Below are 10,079 nucleotides of genomic sequence, written 5' to 3'. Positions count from 1 at the left end.
ATGTGTTTGACGTGTATTTTGACTTTATAGTTCGACTCATGTCCCATCTGTTAACATGGAGGAGGCGGGCTTTATGACCTATACTGCAGCCGGTCAGCAGGGGGCGATAGAGAGGGTTCGGCTTCACTTTTAGGGAGCTGTCATGTCGTCCATCTTTTTATACGGTCTTTGCTCTGGAACTGTAGAAATACTTTGAGATTGAACCAATGAGCTAACTCACCGTAAGCTACATTGTGGTGGGGCTATTTTAAGTCTTCAGGCTCATAAAGATAAAGAAGGAAAATGGTCATTTTAGGAATTGAATTCTCACTTCAAAAGTGCAAATGTTGATGAAATCCTGCTTTCTATTGGGGTTCAGTATGGAGTTTGGTGTGACGTTGTCTCCCCTTACAAAGAATATTGTATGTTTACAAATTGTGAAACGAGTGGTGTGTGCAAAGAAAAAAAACACAGAGTGCATTTAGAGATTATTCTCTCTCTATAAGACACTTTTAAATGAATTGCCTTAGTGTTTGAGAGATGCCATGGCTCAATTAGCTAGGTTTTAATCCAGCAGTATTTTATGTTAGTGTTTAACATTGACAGAAATGTTCATGTGATGGAAGCATCGGGTGCTCTAAAGCAAGGACTCTGAAAACTGGAAACGGATTCGTCTGAATAGCAGACTGAAACGGCTCTCCCCGCCCAGTGTCGTGTGTGTTCGAGTGGTAGTGCTTACTCTGATGGGGTGTCCTTTCGTGGTGTCAGGGTCAACATGTCTACTTGTCCTTCTGTGTTCCAAGTGAAAACACCATCAACTTCATCCCAATATAGCTCTGAAAAAGAGGACTGAATGCTGTTGTATCAATCTCAAATCTAGTTATGTTCAAAATTACTGTATTGCCCATTTCAGAATTTAGTGCCTTTTTTGGACAGTAGACTGTTCTGTAATTAAGATGTAGTATATATACATTTTTTGTACAGTTTCTTTGTTCATTTTTTAACTTGTGTTTATTTTAGTATGATATATATAATGTACAAGAGAATAAAGCTATATCAATGAGACTTGGGTTTGCTATCTGAAGAACGCATCCGTACAGATTTATCACACACTGGTCGATGAGGGCAGAATGACATTTATTTTAACAATATAAAAACTTGATTTCATGTCTTCATCTTTAAATAAATAACCTTTCAGGCAGTCAAAATGATCCACTTGAATGCACACGTATAAAATATCTTATTCACCAGACAAAATTAATACTTTCATTACAACAAACATTCCCTCAAGTGTCCTTATCACGTACAAATCAACATGCTCCCACGCACGCACGCACGCAGAGTAATCAACATCCGCCAATTAAAAAAGGTAGTTAGAAAAAAATGCCACACATTATCTTTCTTTAAAAGGACGTCTGCTCCAATCAATCCTATAATACATGCATGGAGACAAAGCTTATTAAAATTTGTTGGACAAAAGAGGTTTTATTCTGAAACAGTAGAAATACATACGAAGGAGCCAAAATGAGCTCCGTCCTACCAGCATCACAATATTTGGTGGGCTATCACTAAGGCACTTTCGCTGCAAGGCACATAAAGTCAACCACATCCAAATCACAATACCGATCGGTTTAAAGACATTGACAATACATGGAAGTCGCAGCTGCGTAATAAACAGTATAAATATGAGCACATGAAGAAGAAGCTCGTGTATAACCTCTGGGGTCTCAGTGTCTCGTGATCCAGTGAATGTTGTGCGCGCAAATATACTTATCTACTAACCCTGGCAAGTGACACGTAAAAATGTGAAAACTACCATTAAAAATTTAATCAATTACACATATTGTTGCATCTGCAAACCTAAAATCATTCAGTGTTCTGATAAAACATTTAATATTTCTTGACTTTTAAGAATATTAGCAAGGCATACAGTCCTTTGACAGAAGAAGTTGAACATCTGATGCTTCCCCCTCCTAACAGGAGCGTGGATTTGTCCAAATAAAACATTCTATTGAAACTCTCGGAAAAGCTTTCCCTATTATCACATCAGCCAGCTGCTACATGTGGGCGATGGATGAGTGGTTGGGGTGTCCAAAATCGACGCTTTCAAGTGTTCCAGGACTTCCGGTTGTCGCCTTTGCTGTGGCCGGTTGCTGCCCCGCCACCGTCGCCTTTGGCTAGTGCGGTAAGGGCCGCGAGGTTGGGGCTTGATCCAGACAGGTTGGCACTGCGGCGCTTTTGCTGTTGCTGCTGGCGACGGCGCTTTACGCCGCCGCGACTGACCCTGTCTGGCCTGACCAGCACACCATAACCAGGGTTACAGTGGAAGTAGTGCTTGCCACCTACTGAACCATCATTCTTCCCTGGAGGAAAGACAGAAAAAGATTTGTGAGAGATACTGAGTGGTAACAGATTACGGTGTGTATGTGAAGAAGGGAATACGAGCATTTGAAGTGTGTTAAAAAGCAACAGGATGGGCCGCTGTTTTACTTACCTGCTGGTACTTCCAGTTCTACTCCCACCCAGGTACCCTTTGCAAATTCGGTGGGTCCAACGTAGCGGATGGTGCCGCTTTTATTCGTCCCCACAGTCACAAACTCCCCTTCTTTCAACCAGTCAGGAAGAACAGCATCAGCAACTGCATCTCCATCCTCAGAGTCAGAGATTATTTCCAGGCTCTCCATCGGAACAGACAGGTTAAGTCCTGCCTCAAAGCTGCTGGCCCGGTCCACCTGCCCAGTCTTACCCTCCTCCTCAACCACAATTCCCTGAAAGGACTTGAGGTCTGAAGACTTAACTTTCTGGATCTTGAAGGGGTTTGCCACTGATGCATCAAGTTTGGAGGGCTGAATAGTAGACAGAGAAGGAGCTGTGGAAGCATCTGTCGATGCATCGGCAGGTCCTTCCTGTTGAGCTTCTTCTGTAGTGAAAGATGTCAGGATGGAGGTACCGTTTGGGTTCAAGTCCTCGGGAGTAGCTTGATCTGCAGATAAAACTAGCGGAACAAGATCTCCAGATGGGGCAGGAGCTGGAACCAAGACTTCAGGCACTTCTGGGACCACATCTGGAGCGGGGTCTTGAACACAGTCGCTGAGTGTTTGTTCTTGTTTGGGTTGCTGTGGGATGATTGTTTCAGACTGATCCTGGCCTTCTTGTGGAGACGGTTGTGTTTCGTAGTGTAGTGCCAGTTCAGTTTCTGTCTCGCGTGTGGCAGCTAGCTCGAGTTCCTCTGTTGGAGGGGTTTCTACTTGTAAGTGGTCTGTTAGGAACTCTGTCTGCTTCGTTTCACTCTCCTGTACTAACAAGGGATATGGGTTAATTGGGATTGAGTTGTCCAATGTATCTGATTCAGTATGGTCAATTATTGAGTCTTGCTTTTGATTGGTCTGGCATGGCAAGTCTGACTGTGCATCTGACTCTCTTTGTTCCTGCAACAGGCCTGATGGAGACTCATTCTGTTCTTGTTCACTCAAGTTGAAATCTAAAGGAGTATCAACAGGTTTGGTTGGTATCGAGCTAGTCGTCTCTTCATCTGGCTCATTGGCTGTGTAATACAACGATTGCGTGACTTTAAATTCCTCTTCCTCTTCATCCGGCACCGCCTCGAAGCCGGATGATGGAGGCAGGTCCCAGCTCAGTGTATAGACATCTGACAGTGTCACAGTTGATATGCTAGTTGAGATGTATCCACTCGATGCTTCACTCACAGGGCTGGGGGTGGACTCTTCCGTCTCTGGGATTATAGGCGGTGGGAGGGGAACCTGTCTGGGCCCCTCTGCTCGTAGGTCAGGAGGAATGATTTCCTCGATAGGAACCTAGAGGGAAACCATGGCAACAAAAGATACTTGTGACTCAACATTTCATATCAGGATTCATTTTATTGTCTTCCAATGTTTAGTCTGTATTTCAGTTTCCTTGAAGTAGACTTATATACCCATTTCCCACCGAAATTAGCATGTTGACGCAGGTTTTTCAGACCCGGGAAGACCTGCTTATAAATGCTGTCTGCCTGTAGATGATTGTCTCTGTTCCCATTGCCAGTGAAGTATACTCCTGTCAGTCTCTTTTCTGCTGCGTCACCAAACGCGCCCGAAACAGGGTTAGTAAACAGTCAAGATGTTACGGTGGTTAGGTCTTTATTGTATCTATTGCTCATTCAGTCTGTTTATCAAACTCAGCGGCAACAAATTTGGAACGATGTTGGAGCGCTGCTCGGACGGAGACGGGCGGAGTTTGTAGCTGAGATGACGAGGAATCGCAGAAGTTACCGACGGAGCATAGCATCACGCTGGAGAGGGGGCGGAGATTAGCGTGTCGACACAGGTTTTGTGTTTAATGCCGATCGCAGGCGAGGCGATAATTACCTGGGTCTACTGCAGAGTCATTTGACCCATGTCTGAATGCAGATTGTCGCCTTTCCCACTAGGCTAAAAAGCCGGGTGTTTTTTAACCAGTGGGAAAGGGGCCATAGTTGTCTGCTAGACCAAAAACACACAAAGCTTTCTATGCACTATTATAAACCATGTTTTATTAGTCTAAATAAATTACAGTGTCAGTATAAATTACTAATTATAATGCACTTAAACTTGAACCAAGTTTTTGAGGTGAGCTCGGCGGGGTGGGCGTATTCTCGCACGAGAGAGTGAGAGTGAGCTTCTGGTGAGGAAGAGTCCAGGAGGAGGAGGAGGGGCCCAGTTTGAATGTGTTGTTGACAAAATGCAGGAAAAATCCTACTTACACCTTTAACCCAAACAGCAGAGTTGAACAATGTGCATAAACACTTAGAACCTCACTACAGATGTGAGTTCAGAACGATCCTCGTTTTTTTCCCCTCATATTATTCATTCATAATAATTTAAAATGAATGATTAGAGCAGCTTTAAAAGGGATCTCTGCTGACAACATAATGCTACATAACTGAGGCTTATTAAAGCAACTTCGTGGTTGCTAGCATTTATTAGAAGCAGTTCCTCCCAGTTATTGAACGACAAAACGAGAAACACAGAAAACACAAGGGCAGAGTCTCAAACAGAAACACAGAGGAACAACAATAAGTGCCTCTGTATTTTTTTTTAGTCAATAGTTCCTACCAGTAAAATAAGTCTTTTTAAAGATGATAAATGCATTACAACAGGGGTTCCCAAACTTTTCCATGCCAAGGCCCCCCAAACAGCACTAGCTTCTGGCTGGGCACCCCCAAACCCACAGACAATGCTAAACGTTTAGCGTCGATTTTTTTGGCAGCATCCTCACCAGGCAATTCTCGGACAATGTCTTTGGTAGCTGGTAGAATCAAATCCTCTCCGATTGTGTGAGGTTTTTTAGCACGAGCAATGTGGTATGAGGCTAAAAACGATGCCTTCAGGGCCCGCTCGGGCACGGTAGCTTGCTGTGTGAATGCAGCAGATTGCCTGACCAAATGCTCTTCTTTACGTCTGAAGAAGTCTACTGTTTTATCGGCCTCTGCCGGATGTTTTTGCATCAAGTGACGCTGAACTTTCAAAGGATTTAAACACTCGTTTGAGAGGGTCTCCAGACAGAGGACGCATTTCGGGCAATCATGGCCATTTTTCTGTATTGCTGTAAAGCCATACTTAATTTTAAATTTAGTTGGCCATGAGTTCTTAGGTTTTTTTGCAGCAGAGTCCTTCCATGGCAGGGCTGTAGGTCTGCTCCTTCGGTCTATTTGTTGTCAGAAACCTGTCCATTTTGCGCTAGCTAGCTACACGCAATCTTGAGGAGCAGAGCAGCTTGATAACAACCGCCAGGTCTACACAGATTATGACGTCGTTATGACGTCGTCATGCCGAATTTGCAGCTGAATTTGAGAATCCGAGATTACGGCAGTTTACGTGTTTACGTGTACGGTTCAGGACAAATGGTTATTAAAAAAATAAAATTAAAAAATATTTTATTTTATTTTATTATTTTTTTGAATTTTTTTTCTTATCTTCCCTCCAATTTTCTGAGGCCCCCCTAGTGCCCCCTGGCGGCCCCCACTTTGAAAACCACTGCATTACAAGACCACACCCAAGAAATTCTGATAATGAGGAACACAACCTGTAACAAATAGTATTCCATCCCTATATTCCTGTAAATGTATATACATAAACACACTCTGGGGTTCGGGAACTTACTGGATACTGATGTTTGCTCATGCCGTCTTCAACACTGGCCGACTGCACCACGATGCGAGGCAAACTCTGCAAGAAGGAGGAAACGTTCAGTTAGTAAAATATATAAACAACTCTGAAAGCTCGAGCCGATTTCAAGATGCGATCAAGAAGCGACTTTTTCAGGTCAAATTCAACCTGGAGATAAGATAGTGAACCATTTTACATCGAGCATGAAGCGGCGGCGAGCTGCTGTGAGGGAATAATAGAACTTGAGCTTCAGTCCGACAGTGAGACAGAAACTGTGGGTTTATGTACGATTATAAACAAATGAAAGACAGAGAAAGGTGTTCAGCGTGATGATCGGCCGACAGCATCTGACAGCCTCACAGAATACTAAACTAGGATAACAAACTAGGCCATCTATTACAATATTTTAGGACTGCAGGGACATGTCTTTGTTATCGCGTATAATAATAATATTAACAACAACAAACCTAACTACAACACAACTACATTCCTAATAAGTTTAGTAAATTATATATAATAATGGGGGAACATATTGAATGTTAGTGCAGTGATCAGCGATGCAGAAAGAAAGCAACAAAATCATGTGTTCATAAGATCACTCCCACAGACAATCAGGATAAACTAGTCAAACAATCAAAGTTATTGCAGCATAATTCTGACTTGTTAGGGCCCGATCAGACAGGACGCGTTTTAGCAGCTGGGGGCTTTTTTGTCATTGTTTTCAATGAGAGGCTTTTTGCGAGCTGCTTTTGCTTTGCAGAGCGCCTCGCTTTCTTCCGCTCTGTGCACCTCGCGTTTTTGAGGAAACGCTTCGAGCGCCTCGAGTTGAAAAAACTTCAACTCAAAGCAGAAAAGCACCCGACGTCGTGGGCGTTTTTTCTCATTGTACAATCGGATGAAAGGAGAGGCGAGACTTCTGTCAGTTTACAATGTAACGGTTAGGTTGATGACAGCTAATGATTCCGTGGTTGCCTCAGCAACAGTAGGAAAAAAAAACCTTTTTTTCCCTCTCCAGTGTTCTAGTTACATCTAATGCACTCCACATACTCTGCCAGCTGATCAAATGTTGTATGATTTGCTTTTAAACATTTGAAGAAAGTAAAAGAAGAAAACTAATTTCATATCAATCCCAAATCTTGAAATATTTGAACTGCAAATGTAAAGGCTTTCATCAGTGGGCCAAAGGCTCAATCACCAGTGTGTTACCTCATTCGGCAATAGATAGAGACTTAACAGACATTTATTTACATGAAAATCTCAATTTAACAGACATTCACAGGATTTTAATCAGGACGATTGTTTGATTGTGAAGCACCCTTGATGTCACATTGTGAAGGAATCGACTCTTCACTTTTTCATCTCTGCTGATCATAATAAGAGCATGACAACCTACACGGACAACACGTCCATCATGAGAGAGCGGATCAAACACGTCTATCCTATACTTCTCTGGCTCAGGACAGTAAACCTGCAAGTCAACACAAAGCGTTAGGTAGACATGAATGGCTGCCTCCGTTGTGTTTATATCAATATGACAGACACACGTTGTGATTTCATTCGAAGAAAGATTAGAAAGGATCATAAAACGTAACCAGCACATGGAAACATTGTTAACCGATCGATTGTAAGTCTTTTGTAAGTATCATGTTTTACGTCTTGTCAAAGCAAGTCTCAAGTTCTTGTTAATTTCGAAAATAATGACGAAAAAGGTTCATCAACGACCTTTTTTCCAAGACGAAGACGAGATGCTGACGAGCTAAAAATAGATTGTTGATGATAAAAACTCTGACGACACGAATGTGAGACGAGACGGGACTAAAATGATCGTGGGCTGTCGGACATCTAAAATGCATATTTTCCCCCACTGTGTCTAACCTGTCAAAATACAAGCAGTGCATTCCTGTACCTGGGTAACAGGTGTCATGAACATGGTTCTGAACTTTATCTGTTAACTCAGGCTTTCTGCTTCAGGCTCTGTGCGAGCTCACAGAAAAAAGGGGAGTTTTATGCGTCATCTGACGCTTCTTCTGCACAGAAAGGAGCGACCATCGCCTGTCTGCTTCAGTCAGACTGTTTAAATTAGATAAGAATTTAATCATACGACTAGTTCAGAGACCTCAAAGCTTTTGTTTCTCAAGTCCAGCGACAAGTCAGGCAGACAGGTCCAAGTCAGGCAGACAGGTCCAAGTCCTGTGTTTGTTACTTAGTTCACGTCCGCGCTTCAGCTATAAGTAAGATTTGAAACGTCAACAGTCTAAATCTGTGGTCATGAACTATGACAGCCTTGATACAGTCTCCAACATTCACGCTGCAGTTCCTCCATGTCACCGGACGTTTCCAACTTTGTGAATGTAATTTAAAACAAACAAGATCTGTCCACTGTACTGATGTTGAGATCACGACTACAATCAATCATTTGTCCAATTAATGTCAACAGCGTGCTTATATATGCCGTACTCGAGGCTTTGGTTTTCGCGTTGACCTTTCTAAACATCTGCGACAAGCAGGGTGTATTGAAGCACTAATTAGAGCCATGGCCTCAAACAATGCAACAACAAGGCCCGACGGTTTTCCATCCCGACCAAACGCGTCACACGATTTCCCTGATTAGCTTCCCTACGTGCCTCAAGGTGCTAATCAGTCGAATCAGACGCTGTAGTGGTTGGCTGCAATAAAAAGCTGCAGACTCCCAGGTCCTGATGGCTCATGATTGGAGATCAGTGGATGATTAGACGCTGAAGGGAGGGGGGAGGGGGGCAAGAGGCTCACCTGCTCCTAATTAACCCTCCTCTACACACAGTGAGCGTCTGTCTCAGTCAGGGCTGTTTGTTGAGTCTAAAACATTTTACAGCCGTCAATCACTTAGGAGACACCAAATACATTTCTATTGTGTGTGCTGATTGTTTTAGTTAACTGATGTGCTCAAGTAACCGGGGTTTGATTGCCTCTGATGACTTCAAATTTAAAAACAAATAAAAAAACAGAGCAAAGATTCTGATGTTTGGTTTAACACCGTTCATAAGATTTTCTTCTTTTTATGAGCAATAAAACATTTTGTAGACGATGAGATGGGACAAGACACAACAGATTTTTTCTGATGGATCTACTGAGACATGGGAAATCAGCTCAACTAAATGAGGCCTTAGAGGTGCTTCTCCACTAAGAAGTACATACTAAAAGTTTGAGGGATGCAAGAGACAGATGAGTGGTTAACACTGCCACAGAAGACTATGCGACTTTCCGTCTTGTAGTCCCTTGGAAGTGTTGCATTCCAAAACTCCTAGATCCTTCATTTCCCATGATGCAACAAGTCATATGGAGTATCTGTTAGAACATGTTTCCGACTCATAAATACATGTACAGTTTAAGGCAGCAGTTACCTTATTCAAGGTAGATCGACACAAATGTAAAGGATGTAGTGCTATGTTGCCCTTGCACAATACTTTTAACTCGCAGGACTACAATTATAGTGCGCATGCGCCGACCGCACATGCAGCCTGTTACAGTGACCCCGACAGACTGCTCCGCAAGTCCAGTGATGTTGAGGGGGTGGAGCGTGACTACGGGTTATCTTGGACAACGTCTCCCACCCACTCCATGATGTGCTGGTTAAGCACAGGTACACGTTCAATGAAAGACTCAGGATGTGTTTCAAATGCCGTACTACATACTATATACTACATACCATACATACTATATACTACACACTATATACTTGATACTATACATACTATATACTAGACACTATACATACTATATACTACATACTTGATACTATACATACTATATACTACATACTATATACTTGATACTATACATACTATATACTACATACTATATACTTGATACTATACATACTATATACTAGACACTATACATACTATATACTACATACTATATACTTGATACTATACATACTATATACTAGACACTATACATACTATATACTACATACTA

At 42.4% G+C, this 10,079-nt stretch overlaps 1 protein-coding gene across 1 annotated transcript in view; it reads right to left on the bottom strand.

Annotated features, from left to right (window-relative positions):
• Positions 1–1,097: 1,097 nt before the first annotated feature.
• LOC138585310 (kinesin-like protein KIF13B) overlaps positions 1,098–10,079 on the bottom strand; it is a 39,684-nt gene continuing 30,702 nt past the window's right edge. Inside the window, exons 35-37 of the mRNA XM_069657597.1 lie at positions 6,117–6,182; positions 2,474–3,794; positions 1,098–2,342 (exon numbers count right to left, since the gene is read on the bottom strand). Of these exons, the coding sequence (XP_069513698.1) occupies positions 2,086–2,342; positions 2,474–3,794; positions 6,117–6,182 (1,644 nt within the window). The 3' untranslated portion in view covers positions 1,098–2,085. The remainder of the gene's footprint in view (positions 2,343–2,473; positions 3,795–6,116; positions 6,183–10,079) is intronic.

Source organism: Semicossyphus pulcher, unplaced genomic scaffold (genome assembly GCF_022749685.1).
Source record: "Semicossyphus pulcher isolate SPU_LCO1_2020_fin unplaced genomic scaffold, fSemPul1.0.p SCAF_11, whole genome shotgun sequence".
Classification (NCBI taxonomy): domain Eukaryota; kingdom Metazoa; phylum Chordata; class Actinopteri; order Labriformes; family Labridae; genus Semicossyphus; species Semicossyphus pulcher.
This window is presented reverse-complemented; position numbering and strand designations above follow the sequence as displayed.